The 18,671-nt window shown below is 39.1% G+C and overlaps 3 protein-coding genes and 1 long non-coding RNA gene across 10 annotated transcripts in view; 3 read left to right on the top strand and 1 right to left on the bottom strand.

Annotated features, from left to right (window-relative positions):
* The first annotated feature begins 1,578 nt into the window (after positions 1-1,578).
* On the top strand, positions 1,579-4,894 carry srsf2a (serine and arginine rich splicing factor 2a). 4 transcript variants are annotated; one of them, XR_001663387.1, is made up of 3 exons: positions 1,580-2,152; positions 2,612-3,976; positions 4,438-4,894. XR_001663387.1 is itself a non-coding variant. In XM_007562496.2 (3 exons), exons 1-2 carry the CDS (start codon positions 1,797-1,799, stop codon positions 2,970-2,972), a joined length of 717 nt encoding a protein of 238 aa, XP_007562558.1. In that variant the 5' UTR covers positions 1,580-1,796; the 3' UTR covers positions 2,973-2,996; positions 3,889-4,894. The 4 variants fall into 4 exon arrangements, 3 of the variants coding, with proteins under 3 accessions (XP_016532098.1, XP_007562558.1, XP_016532096.1); XM_007562496.2 differs by having other exon boundaries at positions 2,612-2,996; positions 3,889-4,894; XM_016676612.1 differs by having other exon boundaries at positions 1,579-2,122; positions 2,612-4,894.
* A 2,496-nt stretch (positions 4,895-7,390) lies between these two features.
* Positions 7,391-15,372, top strand: mxra7 (matrix-remodelling associated 7). 4 transcript variants are annotated; one of them, XM_016676620.1, is made up of 5 exons: positions 7,391-7,950; positions 9,984-10,206; positions 10,320-10,428; positions 12,236-12,293; positions 14,905-14,992. In XM_016676620.1, exons 1-4 carry the CDS (start codon positions 7,690-7,692, stop codon positions 12,273-12,275), a joined length of 633 nt encoding a protein of 210 aa, XP_016532106.1. In that variant the 5' UTR covers positions 7,391-7,689; the 3' UTR covers positions 12,276-12,293; positions 14,905-14,992. The 4 variants fall into 4 exon arrangements, with proteins under 4 accessions (XP_016532106.1, XP_007562553.1, XP_007562554.1 ...); XM_007562492.2 differs by lacking the exon at positions 12,236-12,293 and having other exon boundaries at positions 7,501-7,950; positions 9,984-10,073; positions 10,173-10,206; positions 14,905-15,372; XM_007562491.2 differs by lacking the exon at positions 12,236-12,293 and having other exon boundaries at positions 7,500-7,950; positions 14,905-15,372.
* LOC103145163 (uncharacterized) lies at positions 10,131-12,407 on the bottom strand. Its single transcript, XR_001663392.1, has 2 exons — positions 12,316-12,407; positions 10,131-10,411 (listed from the first exon to the last, which is right to left on the bottom strand). It is a non-coding gene; the product is annotated as an uncharacterized LOC103145163 (long non-coding RNA).
* Positions 15,373-16,611: 1,239 nt separating the features above from the next.
* Positions 16,612-18,671, top strand: part of LOC103145162 (alpha-N-acetylgalactosaminide alpha-2,6-sialyltransferase 1-like) — an 8,458-nt gene continuing 6,398 nt past the window's right edge. Inside the window, exons 1-3 of the mRNA XM_007562489.2 lie at positions 16,612-17,694; positions 17,782-18,055; positions 18,345-18,507. Of these exons, the coding sequence (XP_007562551.1) occupies positions 17,561-17,694; positions 17,782-18,055; positions 18,345-18,507 (571 nt within the window). The 5' untranslated portion in view covers positions 16,612-17,560. The remainder of the gene's footprint in view (positions 17,695-17,781; positions 18,056-18,344; positions 18,508-18,671) is intronic.

The following is an 18,671-nucleotide window of genomic DNA, read 5'->3' as shown; positions in this document are numbered from 1 at the left end:
TAAAACATGGACATTTCCATGTAATACACAGTGCATGCACTCAATACTTATCCGCAGAGTTTGCTAGAATTGCAGCATCAATAGGGCATTGCATCAAGGTGATTATCCGAGGGTGCTTTTCAGTGACCTTCATCTTGTCAGCATTGTTGGGTCTGGTGTCATCTTCCTCTTCACAGTACACTATGGGGTTCTATTCAGGCATGGGACCACTGAGTAACTGTCCAGCTTCTGTCAGCATTTTACATGAACTGAAAAACAAAACAAACAAGGAAAAAAGGAGCTTTTGAGAATGCCTATGATTCTGGAGTGGCCAGCCTCCAAACATTCCTGCCCCCCTAAATACACCTGTAAAATGCATAGATGCAGTTCTTCAATTCTTTGAAGCATATGCAGCAGCTTGATCTCTCTGTGTGAAGGTAACACTCTGAATATTTAACATGTTAAGTGGTACTTGATTCATGTGGTGAATCAAGTACAAGGTGAATTTAATTGGATATGGAGGTGAATTTAATTGGATATGATGAATTTAATTGGTTATGGAAAGAGCGTAGACCAGCACTATTGATTGAAATGGGTGTCAATCAAAAGAAAAGAAGCTGATGGCCATTTTGGCTTAATGATATGGATGCAACAGTTACACCCCAAAGACCTGGATACAGCTTCCTGTGGTTCTTGAACCATTATCTAGACTGCGGTTAACTGCTGTTATGTATGCTCTTTTTTGCTACCCCACTTTTTCCTTTCTCTCAACTTTCCATTGTCATTTTTTATTATGTGTCTTTACCAATGTGCTTTTGTGGTTTAAAATGGATTTGAAAAAGCATAATTCATTTGTCCTATAAAGGTCAGTGACCATACCACACAGGCAAAGTTTAAAACATTTTAATAAAATCATATCGACTTCTTGGGAATAACTCGATAATTAACTCCTTAATGACTAGAAGTCGCTACAGTGGACAGATAATCAAAAACCGTTAATCTTGGATCTGAGTGTGTTGATAATTTCTTTGAATGTAAACCACTTCATTGGAATCTAGTATACTGATTCCTACACTGTCACCTAGTGGTCTATAAGTGTAAGTTCACAAAAATCAATTAAAACCAAAACTTACTTGGTCATTTTTTCTGTATGGGAACCTTTTAGGTAAATCTGGTAAGTTCAGACAGATGTAATTCTAAAAATAATTAATTTTATGTAAGTAGGACATCTAAACTTATAAATATTCATTAAAACATCATTCACCACATTTAAACCTACTTTACTAGAAATGGCAGGAGTTAGTAAAAGGCTTAACTTCTTTTATTTAAGTATAAAATAGGAAGCATAAGGAATGAAATACCATTGTAGTTGTGTAGTCATTAAAACTAAATAATAATAAAGTAACAGAATGGGAAAGGATACACAGGAAAATCGAAAAAGGGCTAAATTGACTAAACTAAATTACTTCAGACAAAACAAAGCGGTACACTTCTACGGTTTATGTTATGCACTCCTAGTCAACAGGGGGCAGTGTAATAATTACACAGAAAGAGGCGGATTGCTAAATAGCCAATCAGAGGAGGCCAACACGGGCGCAAAGAAAAAAGGAAAAGGAAGCTGCACTGCCGCCATTTCACGTGAAAAGCAGCGCGGTTAGACAACCACCGAGTGGTTGTATTTTCATAACTTAGATTGATTTGGCGGAGGTTAACCTTCTTGCCATTTTGAAGTCAAAAATATTTTTTATTAGGCTATAGAGGCCTCACAGTTTCAGTCTTAGGAGCCTCGCTTCGTTGCTTGGAAACGACCAAGAAAAATGAGTTACGGTAGGCCGCCGCCAGACGTCGAAGGGATGACCTCCCTCAAAGTGGACAACCTGACTTACAGAACTTCTCCCGAAACTCTCCGACGAGTTTTTGAGAAGTATGGTCGGGTGGGGGACGTGTACATTCCCCGGGACCGGTACACCAAAGAGAGCCGCGGTTTCGCCTTCGTGCGTTTCCTCGACAAGCGCGACGCTGAAGACGCAATGGACGCCATGGATGGCGCGCTGCTCGACGGGCGCGAGCTGCGGGTTCAGATGGCCCGCTACGGACGGCCGCCGGACTCGATGTACAGCCGGAGAGGGGCTCCACCGCGCAGGTACGGAGGCTACGGACGAAGAAGCAGGAGGTAATTTTGAATATAGGTGTAGCATAGTGTTTTTGTTGTACATGTGCTCGAATGGGCACGTGGTCACAGAGCTTAGAGCAGCGTGGTTCCAAGTTTTTTTTTTCAGTAGGTTCATAAAAACAATTATATCGAGAGCATATAAAATGGTTTTAACATGCTTCAAAGCATTTTAAATTAATTTATATTATATTGAAAGATTAGGCTTTAATATCATATTTTCCTTTTATTATAATAACTGTATCTTAGAAAAAAGCTTACTTCTGAAAAGAGTAGGGACAAGATTATTTTAACAATAAATTGTATTTAAACACTAAATAGTTACTGTTGTAGCATTTATGATGGAATTTTTTTTGTCTTCCTTCCTGCAAAAGGTGTAGCTGCCAGATTGCAGCATTGCTGCTTTTCTGTTGCTGTTTGGTTTCACTTTTTTATGCCTTGTCATTTTGTGTGCGTCTACAGTCGCTCAACTAGTCCCCGCCGTCGCAGACGAAGCCGCAGCCGCTCCAGGAGCAGAAGCCGTTCGCGATCCAGGAGCCGTAACCGTTACAGCCGCTCCAGGTCTCGTTCCTACTCCAGGTCCAGATCGAGGTCCAGGTCCAAGTCGAAGTCCAAATCCAAGTCCAGAACGCCGAGGCGGAGCAAGTCGAAGTCTCCTTCCAGATCACGGTCTCGCTCCAGATCCAAATCCCGTTCCAGGTCCAAGTCCAAGTCCAAGTCGAGGAGTCGAACCCCGGGTTCCAACAGGGGGTCAAAGTCCCGATCCAGGTCTAAGTCCAAGAGTGGACCTAAATCACCAGGAAACAACGAAGCAGAGCCTTAACCCAAATGTGGACGCAATATGACGGTATTCAGGGGAAGGGTTGATTTATTTTATTCTTTATCTATTGAAATGTTGTTTATTTCTTAAATTTGTGTTCTGCAGGCTTTACGCTTCACGCAAGTGGCAAAGTCTGCAGAATGCTGTTAGAACTTTGTTAAATGTCTAGTATTAGCTTTGTGTGTGCTTTATTTTGAAACTTTATTTCCCAGCCAATTTAAAGTACACACAGGCAGTAGGAGATTTGGTTTAAAAAGCATCATGATAAAAATGGGGTGCTCACATTTGTATTGATGTTTGGGCTGGGAGGCGGGTGGTTGGGATGTGGGATGCTTACTCAAACCGTTCACCTAAATGTGGAATTCTTTCCTCCAAGCTGCTGAGTCCTGTTTGCAAAGAGAGGAGGAGGAGATGGGGGTGTTGCAGTGTGAGAGCAGTTAGTGTGTGACCCGCCCATGTGACCTGCCTGTTGCTGAGAGCCATTGCAGTTGCTAAGGAGCAGGTCACCGAGGCAACGGTGGTTGCTATGAAGCAGGTCGTCATGGCGGTGGTTCGGGCTGTCAATTGGTGTATGAGGTGGTGTGGTGAGGTACGTTCTCGCGGGGCACACAGGCAGATGCACTGAGCAGTTTACCCACCTGTGCCTGTGGTTTCCGCCGCCTCACATAAAGGGAGCCGACCCCGAGGTTTGTTTTTCCCAATATGCCCGGGTGCAAGACCCTTGTTAGAGCTAGTGTGGGAAGAATTGGGGCCAGGAAACATGTAAAATAAGGAAGTGAGTTATTGAGTAAAATGTTTACCTAGGATTTCTTAACTGTCAGGACAGAGATCATGCAATAAATATTCAGATCAGCTGCAGGAATTGATACCAGCGTCTATTTTTTGCTCTTGGTGACTTAAGTTCTGTTTTTCCTTCCAGATCTTGCATTGAGCCTTTGAGGACATCTGGAACAGCCTCACTTTTTGGCAAGAATACTCCACTATTACCACTGAATGCAGACTGAAAGGTTAATTGGATCTTGGTCTAAAATGTTTTAAATGTTTAAGTTCCTTTGTAATCTGTTGAGACAAATTCTGTAACTTTGACATCATTTGTAAAGCTGAGTATATTGAAAGGGATTTATGGGGTATTTTTTAATTTACCGTTTTGGGGTGGGCTTTTTCATTGAATTTGTAATAAATTCCTCTGAAACAAAATATAATTTTCAGCAGGCTCTGTTCATTTTTGAATATGAAACTTATTTGAAAAATTGATGTAGGAAATGATGTCTCTTTGTTTGCAGTATTTACAGCTGTATTGCCACTCATACTGGGGGAGGGAAATGGCTTAGTGTACAGTGACATAAAAGCCATTTAAATTTGTGATTTGCTTAATCCAGCAACATTTTGTTTCTGCTTTTTTTCTGTCTAGTTCAAGTTGCTTTCCTATGACTCTAACCTTCTTTCTTGTGTATCTTTTGTGCACTAGGCGCAGTTGTGTAGCAGTTGAGTAATGCTGGTTAGCTGTTAAGATGCGGTGCAGTGCGGTGGTGACATGGTGTGGCGTGTTGCGGTGCTGAGTGCCCGGTGCAGTTCCGGGGCTCGACCCTTCGCTGCCGTTTGCCGGTTTGTAAGCTCACAGGTGTGGCAGATCATCCATCCTCTCCTGTCTGTGACCTCTACTTCCCTACATGTGCTGTACATATTGTCTTCTATCCTCTTCACCCTTCCTTCTCTTCTGTGTCCCAATGTCAACCTTCCTTCTGTGGTTTATCCACTGAATTGGTCTTGCTTGCTTTGAAAAAATAGCCCAGTGGGACGCCAAGAGAAGGGTTAAGGGGCAGTTAATAGCTTCTTAAGAAATCTTTTGAATCGCATTCTGTGTACCTCAAATGTCTTGTAACTGCATCAAATGAATGCCAATAAAGGTTTTTGTTGGAATTGAATGTCTAACTTTGTCCTCAATGTCTTTTAGTGTAACTTAAACATAAATGATTCTTGGCATATTTTAGCTTGTATAAAGTACTAGTTATATGTAATCTGCAATGTCCGTAAGAAATATTGAACAGTAATTTTTTTTTCCAAACATTTCTTTTTTAAATTGGTTTCCTAGAGTCTTGAGGAAGAGTGGGGGAGGCATAGGATCCAAGATGGTTGAAGTCTCTGTTGCTCATTTGTGTTTTCTGAAGTCCAAAATCAGTGCAGGTCTACAAAACTTTGTAGTACTTTTGAGTCAGTACATCCATTTGAAAGTTTTGAAACGCTACATGCTGCCCTCTGCTGGTGAGCTTTATGTAAATGCCAGATGTATCGATGCCTGATTTTAATACCGCAGCATCTCTGCTTGATTGGCCTCCAAATTCACCCTGACAATAAAAATCAAAAAAATTATAAGATGAGGTACCAAACCCAACTCTGCTGAAGTCTGACTTCCTTGACAATTCAGCAGAAACAGACTGGAGGTGTCAGTGCAATTCAGGATTTGCAAACAAATCCTGAATGAATACTGATTAAAAAAAGCTTTTCAGTGATATCCTAACTTATTGAGATGCACTTGTATTTCAGAGCTGGAATTTAAAGGCAGGGAAAGTACAATCATTGACTTCCTCACAGGAAAACAACATGAACACTTCTTCCATGAAAGAGTTCAACTGTTTGTTAATCAGCAACTAACACCACTGTTAACTGTTTATTCATGAAAGGAAGCTGTTTATCACTGCCTTACTGTTAGCAGAGTTCACAGAGCTGCTGTAAAATAATAAACCATCTCATTTATTAGGGGAACTCTTAGTCCTGCATTTACTTTTCTGTTTAGCTGGATTTTATTTTTTGTCACAAACTAGAGTTGAAAATTACAGCAGTGTTTTATGTCTGTTTTTAAATTCTGGTTCTCTTCAGAAAGGACGTTTTATGGCTTATAAATTGTACCTAGATTTATAATTACAATTGCACCAAATCTAACCTAAATTTCACTAATAAGATCTAATGCAGCTTTTGTTAAAATGACCAAACCTGAAAGCATTGAGCCAAAAATGAAGCAATTTGAGGTGACTTGAATTGGTGAGGCACAAATTTTTATTGTCAATTAAAAAATACTCAAGTTACAACAAAATTTAAATTTTATAGAAAACTAAAATAACAAAAAATATGTTGCGATATGTAGTCACATTCAATAAATTAGTTAAAATCATAAGTGGGTGCTCCAAAGTCTACTCTTTAGTAAAAGTCATTGGATAGATGTAGTCCTTTAGCTATGGACAATGCAAATACTGTGGTTTTTAAATGCTAATTCTTTGTGTTGCAATGTTGCAACATTTTTCATTGTAAGAAAATGTTAATTTGTCTGCAATAATTTTAACGTAAGCAAAAATGCAAAAGCCTAGATGTAGAAAATGATATATATGGTTTCAGTGTGTAGCATTGTGATATATAGCTGTCCTGGATGAAAACTGTTCCAAGAGGTTGAAATCATAATGTCATTGAGTTGCAATTGCAATAATATAATTAATTGGCCTAAACTGGAATAAATGTAAATCTGATTTTGTTGGAATCAACTGTAATTGGCTTGAACTGGAAACAATTCAGCATTTTTTCAACCTGAATCTGATTAAGATTTAGTATGAATTTGCCTGAACCAGAATGCAGACTTTATTTGAATCTGATTGTGTCGGCCCAAACTAGGTACAGAGTGGTTATAGTTAGGGTTTTCTAAAATCAACTAATATGTTCCATTATAGCTGTTAAGATATAGCTATATCCTGCTGTTTAAAGTCTCTTCAAAAGTGGTAAAAGAGGTGTTTTCTTTTTACTGGAGAACAAAGTGACACAGCACCTCCCTTTATACACCTGCTGATGTGAACTTTTGGGTTGCCTTGCTGAAAAAAAGTCTCCAGGGCTTATAAAAAGATAAATTTGCTGACTTAAAAAAGATGTGTCGTGGTGAAAACAATGGACAAAATGTATTTGTTTTCTCAGATTCCCTCCTACCTGTGGATTAGGCCTTAGTACTGTTGCCTCTTGCATCCAGACAGTGTACTCCACCATAATGTAAGGTTGTTTGTATTGGTTTTCTGTTTTGTGAGAAAGCACAACAGGTTCAAGGTGTTGACTTGACCTCCAACTCCCCCCACATCTCAATCCAATCAAAGCCTCTGTGGGATGTACCGGGTAATCAAATCCGTTCCATCGAGGTGCAATACAACTCGCAAGATTTAAAAGTTGCAGCACACCTCAAAATGTCAATGGGTCACAGCTGTTTCAGCAGCATATTTATGCAGGTAGCCTAGTCATGATATCTACCCTGATGGTGTATTTCCCGGTATCCTCCTTTAACTTCAGGTGTCGACCAGAAGGTAAGAGTGTTTTCCCTTCAGTTGACGGCTTTACTTTATCAGCCTACACCTCCAGTACACGGGTTCTGTCAGAAACCATTTGGGTCCGCCAGTTTGTCCTGCTGATGGGATTATCTGCAGACGCAGAGCCGAGCACGTTGCACTGCTTCGTGCCAGTCCAACTGCCCGGTCCAACCGCCGGTAGTCCGCAGACGGAGAGGGCGGGGTTAGGAGTGGGGGCTGCAACCAGAGGATGTGACGTTCTGGTTGGAGAGAAGATTGGGAGATTGTCCCGTATCCGATAAACTGCGGCCGTTGCCGTTGATGTTTGACGGTGGGGGATTATCGCTAGCAAGCGGGATGGCCGAGTGAGTGGACGCCGGGGCGGCGACGCAACAAGAATCACAAGAATGGAGGCAACTCTCGTATTGGCCGCTATCATTTTCACGCTGCTCGCCATGGTGGTCGCGACGTCGCTGCTCAAAGGCTCGTCACCCGCGGCGGACTTCGCGAATGCGCGAAGTTTCTTCGGCCAGAGAGGAGACGGAGGATCAGCGGCGTCCGAGGCGAAGCTGAACGGCCATGTAGCCGGGCAGGGGAGGAAGACGGAAGCCGACAACTGGAGTGAGATCAGTGGGAGCTCACACGACCACTGGGATGTAGTGAAATCTGTGAGTAGGTCTGGCATGCTGCAGGAAAGTGTTTTGTTTGCTTTAGTGTTTTGCGTAATTCCCCCTTAATCTGTTTTAAGTACTCAGATAGTGTCTGGATGTACAACAGCCTGGAGGAGCTCTAGATCCATAAATAAAGGTTAACTAAAGCGCAATGTATAGATGCAACTTACTACATTAGAATATTATTGAATAGATGTTTCTTTTTGTGACTAAATTTGGAATATTTATTTTACACACACAGTGTAGTATTGGGCCAGACTTTAGAAAGGGCTTACAGAGTAATTAACACACACACACACACACACACACACACACACACACACACACATATATATATAATTTTTTTAGAATATAAACAACATTGACATTTTTGAAAATTAAGAAGTTATAGTAATTTTTGGCAATTTACCATGCACCAATTCATAAGACTACCTGTTAATTTATTGTAATTTGCATTAGAATATATATATATATATATATAGTAATGGAAAGGACACCCAAACTGGCTCCCTAAGTCCACAGATTTGTGGACCACAAAGATGTGTGAATGAAGATGTGTGATATAACACTATGGTAGGAGACTAAGCTAAAACAAAAATGATAAAGAAGTAATTTTTTAATGTATTTTATGGGAAGTTGTGTGGAAGAAAAAAGCTGTGTGAGAGGAATATGAAGCAAAGCCCATTCAAGAGTATTGAGGAGATTTACTAGGTGTGAACTGCAGCTGAAGTCGGGGATTCAAGAGCCACCACACAGATGTATCCAGGTCATGTTCTGCAACTGTCAAGAGTTTTTGTGTCAAGCGAACCAGGGAAGTCGTCAAAGCATCTTGGCTGTTCTAATTGTTGCTCAGTGGACTAAAATCCTCTGTTTACTGCATCATTTGGACATCAAGACGCCAGAGACCGGAGGAAGAGTGGAGAGTTAAGTTGCTTGAGGTCCAGTGTGAAGCTTCCACAGTCTGTGATGAGTTACAGAACCATTTCATCTGTTGGTGTTGGTCCACTGTGTTTTTTCAGGACCAAAGTCGGTGCCTCTGTCGTTTCCTCTGCTGGCAAGCTTTATGAAGATGCTGATTTTGTCCCTAACTTGAACTCCTTAGATAATCTGTTGAGAGGGATGATAGGCACCAGAGCCACCAATGCAGACAAGCTGAAGATTGCTATAAAATCAACCTGGCTCTTTAGCACATCAGAAGACTCTTAAAGCCTCCATGCTGCTTCACTGCAAAGATGCATTCATTCATCCAAAAGGAGCCCTGACCAAGTACTGAGTGGATATACAGTATAGACGTACTTTTCAGAAGGGCAACATGTTTTTATTAATGTACAAATATTAATAGAATACTTAACATTGATAAATACATGAACTGAATTTATGTAGTGTTTTCTAGTTGTGCTAGTCAAAGTGCTCTACACTAAAACTGCATTCAGTCAGTCCCAGTCATACGCTCATGTGCGACAGGGAAGGAAGCTGGATCTGAACAAACCACAATCGTGATTACTTCTATAATATTGGTTTAGATATTTTTTTATAATCCACAGCATCCAGAGGAACTACATGGAAAACATTTTTATTTTAAATATTTTATGCAACAAAAAACAGTTCCAAGCATCTCAGATTAAAAATTGTTGGTTTTATTTCATAAAAACAAATGACTGATATGGATGTAAGGAACAGACAGTATTCAACCTGGAAGTTGTGAAGAGAACTGTGCAACAGGACAGTACAATAGAAAGGGAACATATCTGTCAGACTTATAGACCGATGTATTTTGTTTAGTTTTGTCTTTATTTAGAAAGGTAACACCTGTGGGTATACCTCAGCTTCCACAGAGGCCGTCTCTGATTTGTGCTTACCATTCATAAATAGCCACAAAATGCCACGTGAAACTCGGTGAAACAACTTGCATACTTTAAGAACCTTTGCAAACTTAGCCACCTGGATCAGACGCAAAGAACAAGCAGAAAAAGTCACTATCTGATTAATTTAAGAGGTAGGTCATTTCTGACGTAATAATTCTCTGACAGGAGCAGGGACACCCGCACTTTCACGCAGAAGGTGGTGCAGCAGTCGAGTCCTCTTCCTCCACATCGAGCCTTTCTGTCCCCAGTTTAGAGGTAGACTCGTCGTCCGAGGTCTCGTCAGCGATGGGCCGCAGGTCTTTCATTGGGCTCTCTGATACGGAGCTCCTAAAGTGTGCTTTCTCTTATCCCCAGACTGAAGGAGCCACAGAGAGCCCAGGGGACAACGGTAAGCATTTTCACCTGAAATTCTTGCTACATTCTCATTTTAATGTTACCAAACAGGTAGGCAGGATTTATTTCCGTTTCATCAGCATGCACTCTTGTTTTCTGCTTGAACAGCGAAAGTGGAATCGGATGCAAATAATTCCTTGAAGTATGTTCCTGGAAAGGCACGATCGCACCATTTAGAGGTGATGATGTCCAAAGAAGAGCTGGCAGAGGAGCAGAGGTTAGTGAAAAACACAAACTGGGAAAAACTTTTAGAAGAATATACACTTTTCTTATATGACCCATGATGCTTTGTGGATAAACAGCCTAATTACATGTAAACCAGAGATCTGCAGTTCCAGTCCTCAAGTCCCATTGTCCTGCAACTTTTGGATTCATTCCTGCGCCAATACATCTGAATCAAATAAATAGTAAATGAGCAGATTAAAGGTGTAATGTAGACTTTTCATTCTGTAATGTTGGATCTGGGATGCTACCAAAAGTAGCAGGACAGTGGCACTCGAGGACTGGTGCTACATACTCTTGATTTAAGCAAACCGAGCAAATTCAAATAAGACATGTGGGAACCTGAACTTCTAAAACTTAAACAGGATAATGTAATCACAACTGTGCGTTTATCTTTGAAAGACTGAGCTGAAGAAAAGGCTTTCTGTTATGGACATTAGCATCTAAGCATACTCTCATTTTTAGCAGCTTCTCCAACTTTGTTAATATAAATCAGATGCTTAAAACTCCTGTGGCGCATCAGAGCTTTTTCTGACACGGTCATGAAGTTTGTCGTGTTTTCTTTAATGAGGATGGGCATATTTTTATTCGCCTCACACTGGTGTTGTGCTCTGGTGTCATCGTCTGGAGAGACCCATAGTCTGGCTCTTTGAGTTTGCGACACCATATTGGTCTTTTCAGTCATGCAGCTGAGGCTGGTGGACCCTCAGGATTGAGAACCATCGTCTATAAGTTATGCATCATAAAATACAAACACTGCTTTACTCTATTTCTACTGAACGTCATAGCTCACATTCTTTTTCGGTCGTTTTCAGAAGGCAATTCTTCTTGGACCAACCACAAAAAATATTCCTCCCTGGACCATTTGTTGACAAAGTGATGGAGGCAAACATGCCAGCTTTAATAGTAACTTCCAATGTAATATTTTCTATCCTTGTTTGTATAATTCCTCATCTGGCCTGGGAACGCCTTGGGCTTCCTAAGGAAAACAGAAGATAATGGATGGATAGAAATTGTGAACAAAGTCAAATTGCTAATTATAAAGTTGATTCTGATTCAACACACATCTGTTGTAGCCACAAGTTAACCTATAAGCAGTGGCATAATTTGTGGCTTCAGCCTTGCATAAAGCAGAAAAGTTGGAAAAAAATAAAATAATTAAATTACAAACTTTTTTACTTGTATAAAACTAATTGCTTTATTGCAATTTGTGCTCTCTCACCAAAAGTTTCCCCTACAATCAGTCCTATAGCAACATTTGACAAGATTAAGGTGGATAAAGAGACCAAAAGGTGTGAATATTTGACCCGTCAGATGTTTTCTCTCTGTTGAGTTTTGTACTGATGTGTGTACGACTCGACAGCCCGTCACTAGTTCTGATAACTGATCTGTAAAAAGAGAAAAAAAAATAATCCCAGCCTAAAACATATCTGTATAAACCCTACTCAAATACACTGAAACCAAACAAAAAGCTAAAAGATGCAATAAAACTTTCCATTAAAAGTCCATATGGTCAGATCTATCATTATCGCCAACATCAGCTCTGCAGCCATCTTCCATTTTGCTGCTTCACGTGTGACTCTGGACGGTGCACGTTTGTCTGGGCTCAGCTTTAGACGGACGAGAGTAAAGGTGAGACTGAGCCTCTGCTAAGCACCATTAGCTGTCTGACGGACAAATAACAGGAGATTTAAAAGAAACAAATCCAAGTGTTAAAGCGCTGCTTGAAGAAAACGCCAAAGTTGTTGGGATTTTTTTCTTTGTCTGAAGCATATCTGCATATCCTGCTCTTATCATTGCAGGAGTAAAAGCGACGCAGACGTTAAGTGTCTGTTAAGCTGAAAAAGGAGCAGATATGTGGTAAAGTATGAGTTATCCTCACCTAGTTGTCCTAAAAGAGTCCCTTTCTGGCCAGTGGGTGAAATCAACTAATTAGCAATTAGCCAATCTTGACCTCAGCAGTGATGTTTACCTCAGCGGCTCTTTATCCTCATGTGGCCATGAAGCGACTGGTGTGACAGTGTTGCTTATCTGATCCCATGTCTTCCTCCTGTTTTCCTCCATTAGAAGTGTGGTCCACAGGTGTGCCTCAGCAGGTGTTGATTGTTTCCCTTGTTGGGGTTTTCTTTGTTCCGCCACAAGAGGGGGTTAGAGTGTCACGACACGTTGGTCTTTTGGAGCTGTCCAGTCAAACGCAGAAGCGTTTAAAAAATAGATTAACATTGGAAAGTTCAGTTTTATTTCAGTAATTCAGAAAATAAATGAAAATTCATTCCAAATAGTGTTATATATTGCAAGTATACTTCTCTTAATTTTGATTAAAATGGTTTATAATGAACCTAAAATGAATTTTCCCCAGAAAATTAATTTGTATGTAAATATTTATATTGGAGAGTTTAGTGGGAGGAAGAACTGTGGTTAAAAAAAATAAATAAAAATAGAGTGTTTCGGAAAGAGCTGGAGTCTGTGCTTTAAGAGTCATAACTTGCAGACATATCTAGGACTTTAGCTGAAACTGTTAGATTCCCCATGTTAAGTCCTTTTGGAAGGAGAAATATTAAGAGACATTATGCAAATTCTTAGAATAAAAGTAATTTTTATTGTATATAAACCTCTTTCCACCACAGTTCTACCTTTTACTCAACTTTCTGTTAATACTCAGCACTCTCTGAGCAGCCGGCTTCTTTTTTTTTTTTTGGCTTAAGCTTCTTGTGAAGCTTGTCATTGATAGTCTGCTTGTCCACTAAAAGTGTAGGCTTTAACATTTCTGGATAAAAAACAGTCTTCTTAATTGCATAATATAAAATTTTCTTTATTATTATTATTTTTAAGAAACTGAGTTTTGGGTTTTTATTAATCATGAGCCAGTGCCACAGATTTTCTGGGGCCCCCCTATGGATTACAATAAAATCCCCCTCCCCAAAAAAAAATCAACTGGGCACACGCATTGTTCAACCAGACATAAACTTATACGCATATTTTGTTTTCAAACTCCACTGAAGTTTATTTCACACTTCAGGTTGCAACAAAACACACTACAAACCGTCTTTACAATGAAACACTTTTGTGTAACTGTTTTTTCCATTCATCCATACTCCTTCCCCTGCAATGGCACTTTGTACTTTTTTTAAGTAGTTTGCAAAACCTGAACATTTACTTAAAGTATTTTAATGATATAAACTGAAATCAGGCTTGTCTGCTACTAAATCTGAGTAAATGTTTATCTCTCATTTAGTCAGCTGTAAACTTAATGCATCTCTGAGATTCCAGTGTGTCAATATGAACAGAGTGATTTTCCAAAATCAACACTCACCTATAGCGATACTCAAACTTCACTTCAGCAAGTAAAGATAACATTCACAAAATATAACACACATTTAAAACAGCCGAAATATTCTCAAAGTGTTACACGGGACCAAACCCTACATCAAAATCCCTTAGGAATAAAAATCTGAAAAGTGTGGAGTGCTTTTTTATTCAGCAACCCTTGGATTAAGACTTTGGAGAACATCATTTGCTGCAATTACAGCAAATGATGTAATTGCAGCAATTACATCATTTTGTAATTGCTGCAAAAGTACAGACTGAACCCAAGTCTGTTGGGTTCAGTCTGTACTATCTCCAAAGCTGGAGCTTTATGTCCAGTAAACATGTTTTCTTACCCAATCAGTATTGTAATAAGCAATAAATCAATGAATTGCATAAATTAAAACAAGTCTGATAATTTCCATTTGCATGTTGATTTGTTTTTCTTCTATCTCTCTCTTTACATTAGATGACAAAAGTCTCCATTTTATTTGTTGCTTTAGGTGTTTTGTTTATTTATTTTGGATATTTAAAATGTATTCCAGTTCCGGTGTTAATGTTCATTAGAAATTAAAGTTTATTGAGAGGATGTACTTACATGACTGATATTACTTGAAAATCAAAATCAAAATATAATTGTTTGTCGCAATAATTTCTGGGACAATTTATCGTCCAGCAAAACGTCATAACAGTGGATCTCTGCAGCTCCTCCAGAGCTAAAATGATTCCTCTCTGATTAATGGTCTACCTTTCATTGTAGCAAAGGCTCTGAAAATAGCTGCTTTATTTTGTTTATTAAGATTGCAATTTAGGTTATTCATTTGTAGTCGCATCTTAAAACCATTTATCACTTTTCTTCTTCATTAAAATGACATAATTCTGTGTTGGTGTGTCACAAAAATCTCAATAAAATAAATGGAGGTTTGTGACTGTAATGCAATAAAATGTGAACGTCCTTTTGCAAGACGCTGTATACCGCAGTAGTACTTGTTTTCTTCAAATATAGATTCTGTTATTTTTTTCTGCATTTGGAGCACTACGCCTAAATTTTCCAGACCAGATACAAAGAAATCCTTGTGCAGGATCTCCTGTTTATTAGAAATTGCATTTATTACGTACCTGGAGAAGACTTTCTGAACATTTTATTCTGTGTCTGTTCCCCCAGGGTGCAACGGGAGCAGCTGGCCGCCATTTTCCAGCTGCTGAAAGACAACAAGGAGACATTCGGGAACATGTCTGAAGGAGACTTGGAGGAGCAGCTCAGACTCTACTCCATCTGAGACTCCTCCACAACCTGATCTGCTCCAAAGACTTATTCAGGACTCCAAATATGTCATTTAATTTCCCTGAAGTATTCAACACGGCTGTCCGTTCCAACAACTGCTTATTGTTTTTAACTTGTATTAAACACACTCGCACGCCTGCGCCGATCAGATAATTATGAAAAACACAATGGAGCATTGTTTCTATTAGTTCTCTGAGTTTAACTTTCAAACTGTTGCATAATAAACCAGAACGTTGTATAAATTTGTGTGTGCCTATTCAGTTTCAGTCCAAGCTGTTTCTAGGAAAACTGCTGCTGTTGATTTCCTCTTTATTTAATGAAATTCCTGCCTTTGTTGCTTCTGCCACACTTGTTGGGCAGGTCTAAAAATATTTGAATATGAATTCGATTCTAAGAAAACGCTTCTATTTATTACGTCTGTTTTTGTGAAGCAGCCAGCCGAGGCAGAATATTTAACAGCTCAGTTTCCTGCTACAGTGTGGCGTGCCATGTCAAAACTAATCCATTAGTAAATTATTTCTTACAGAGCACAACCCTTTAAAAGAAAACTAATAAACTTGTGAACAAATATGTCAGAAAGAAATGATAAAACAGTTTTATTCAACTACTTACAGGGCATGCAACTAAAGTAAATAATTTTCCATTCTTGAACTGGTCATTGGCATCAATGTATCCCAAAAGGTTTAAAGACACATAAATATTAATTAGATCCCACAGGGAGAGCAGAAGTGAACAGTCTGAATGGAGAATAGTGTCTCCGGTTGCTAGTTACCCACCTGTTACTGTGCAGTGCCGGTCAGCTGGCTGAAAGATCAACACTTATTTAGAACAGAATTGCTTCTATCTTCAAAGATTGATGGAGGAAACTTAAACGAGCCTAACCCCAAGTCTGCAAGAATAAAAGGGTCTGAAAGATTTCTGGTGTCAAAACATGAGTGCCAAGAGTCTCTAAAACTGTAGGCCGCTTTGCTAGGATCATATCTGTAAAGCAGCAGACTGCAGGCTGGCTACCAGAGCAGATAGCCTGACTAACTAATCCCCTATAAAATCAGTTTAGAGTAGTTGAGCTCAGTCTTTGAGAAATTCCCTTCCTGCCTCTTTGGTAAAGATGATCTCTGCTGGATGATTATATTGCTTAAAATCATCATTACTTCTTAATTTCACCACATTATATAGCAACATTGCAACATCTAAGTCTTTTTTATGTTTCATAGTCTCATGATAGAAGCATGATTTATACAGTAACTCTGATCTACCAAACCTGATCCAGAAATGTTTATTATACAATAGACAGACATGTTAGAGAATTATAACCACATGATTTATAAACCTTCAGATGAGGTAACGCAGTTCAGTCCTCCTCAGATGTTATAATTCAGAAAAGATGAAATACTTTGATTGATCAATACACCTCTATCTTGATTATTTGTGTATAATTTAGCACCACGTTTGACTTGAACTTATTGGCATATATTTAACTTATATTATTCAGCCATTTATCACTGAATTTGTGAAAATATGTTTGCCTCTATGAATAATTTAAACCTTTTAAGAATTAAAGTGGAATATTAAATAATTATTCCACCCCTGAAGGGGAAAAGTTCAACTGAATACATGTAGTTTAAGTCTATAATTTAAGACATTTAAGCCTACATCTGGATGCAGCTGTTGTAAAACATGCTGTGATCAGCCTAACATGTTTCAGATACAAAATTAATGAGATTAATCCTTTAAAACTTACTGGAAAACTACTGTGTTGCAAGTCTTATTATTCACTTATTATTTATTTCCATCCAGGAGGACTGAGTCTGAACTATTTTGCAAAGAAGAAGAAAAACATATCAATCAGTCTGTAGATGTGCAAATATAGATATAGACCCCAAATGACTGGTGGTTTTATAAATTATTGATGCCAAGGTTCCAGATGTATGTGCACAGAAGCTTTACATTGTATGCTCATATAAAATCCCTATGAAATGCAATAACATTTGTTGTTTGTAACATAGCAAAATGCAAAAGGACTTGATGCATAATTGGTATTATAATAATGCTTCTCCATAGTTCAAACCCTTGGATTTTCATGATGTAATGTTTTGTTTGTCCAGAACATTTCTTTGCTCCTGGACAACAAATTCAAATATTTGCCTGTTCAATGCAGACAGAGTGTCATTTGATTTCTCACATTTTACTGTCTTATAAATATGAACACACCCCACCTGTCCACACATAGCAGGTGGACATGCAAAGCTGACCTGTCAATGAACAGATCCGCTTCTCTTTCCTGCTTTTCAGTCGTCCACACACTCCAAAGCTGTGTGTGAGCTCTGTGTATGTTTTTGGTGTTGCTGCTCTTTTCTCAGAAAACAGGTGCAGGACCTGTTCTGTCACTTCTGTTCCCACACATCATATCAGTTGCTTCAGGTCATCTCCGTAGGTTTTAATAAATTCCCCACCCGGTGCCTGATACTACTTTACTTATCTGGCTCACCTACAAAGGCATGACTGAGCGCTCTCTTTTAAACGCAGGTGGCTTTTCATGGGAAACGTATTTTCTGAAAAGCAAAACCACTTCAGGATGCAGAAAACAGCATTTTTTTCCTTGGTGGTGGTGATGGCAGTGAGCTTTTTTCTTTTTATTCTTTCTTGGGAAAATTATAAAGGAGAATCAAAGTAAGTTTCTCCACTAGATTCCTCTGATGCCTTTTAACTATTTATTCAAATTACTTCCTCTCACCATTCTCTCTCTTTTTCTTAAAGTTGGAAAGTTTTCTCAAGAAAAGTACTACCTAGAGGTGAAGATACATTGATTCATGCTGTGCAAAGGATAAGAAAGCTGAGTCTGTTATCAGGTTTGCCAACAAAGATTGAGAGGAAAACCAATAAAAGCAACATTTACTCCCTAGGAAACGTTAAAACTCAAAGCAGAGGTCCTGAGAACCCTGTCCCCATCATGAATTTAAGTTCCTTCAAAAAACTTCCTCAGTGGAGTTTTGAGGACATATACAATCTGGATGCTCCACTAACACCAACAGTGAGTATTTTTGTGGGATTGAACAGGAACCTCATGGGTTAACATTGGGGAGAATAGTGATCTGCTGCTGGCTGTGTCTTTATATGTTTGCTTTTCGGGTTAATCCGTTCCCTGTTTGCTTTCACTTTGCAAGCGTTTCCAGTAGCTGATTAAGCTGCTGACTCCTGAGCTGTCTGAGTTGGTACTTAAAATCAAATCCTCATTTGATCTTAAGTACCAAGTAAAGATAACTCTAAAACAGCAATTTTAGCGTTATCTTTAAATGTAGCTCTTTGTTTTGCATACTCAGACTTGTCCGCAGTCTCTGCGTAACTCAAAGGACGAGGACTTCCAGAAAGTTTTCCTTCCCAACATTTGCATGTTTCTGCACAAAGACAACTTCAACATCAGAGAGTGGAACCGGCTCTCGCACTTCAACAATCCTTTTGGTTTTATGGGATTTAAATATAATGGTAGGTGGCTTTTTCTTCATGTACATCCTTCAGGCATTTTTTTTACACTTTGTGAGTACCTGATTGGACAACTTTCTGTCTTCAGAACCATTTTAATTCTTCCTGGTAAATATTCAACAAGCTGTAAAACATTTGCAGGAGAATTTGACACAGTTGTTGCAGAT

The sequence above is a fragment of the Poecilia formosa genome, unplaced genomic scaffold, assembly GCF_000485575.1.
Source record: "Poecilia formosa unplaced genomic scaffold, Poecilia_formosa-5.1.2 Scaffold136, whole genome shotgun sequence".
NCBI classification, from domain to species: Eukaryota; Metazoa; Chordata; class Actinopteri; order Cyprinodontiformes; family Poeciliidae; genus Poecilia; species Poecilia formosa.
The sequence above is the reverse complement of the archived record's forward strand: the minus strand, read 5'-3'. Positions and strand labels throughout refer to the sequence as shown.

Coding starts and splice junctions, on each gene's coding strand:
- srsf2a (XM_007562496.2), top strand. CDS start 1,797: ATGAGTTACGGTAGGCCGCCGCCAGACGTCGAAGGGATGACCTCCCTC. Junction 2,153..2,611: donor TACGGACGAAGAAGCAGGAG/GTAATTTTGAAT, acceptor GTGCGTCTACAG/TCGCTCAACTAGTCCCCGCC.
- mxra7 (XM_007562491.2), top strand. CDS start 7,690: ATGGAGGCAACTCTCGTATTGGCCGCTATCATTTTCACGCTGCTCGCC. Junction 7,951..9,983: donor ACTGGGATGTAGTGAAATCT/GTGAGTAGGTCT, acceptor ATTCTCTGACAG/GAGCAGGGACACCCGCACTT. Junction 10,207..10,319: donor AGAGAGCCCAGGGGACAACG/GTAAGCATTTTC, acceptor CTGCTTGAACAG/CGAAAGTGGAATCGGATGCA.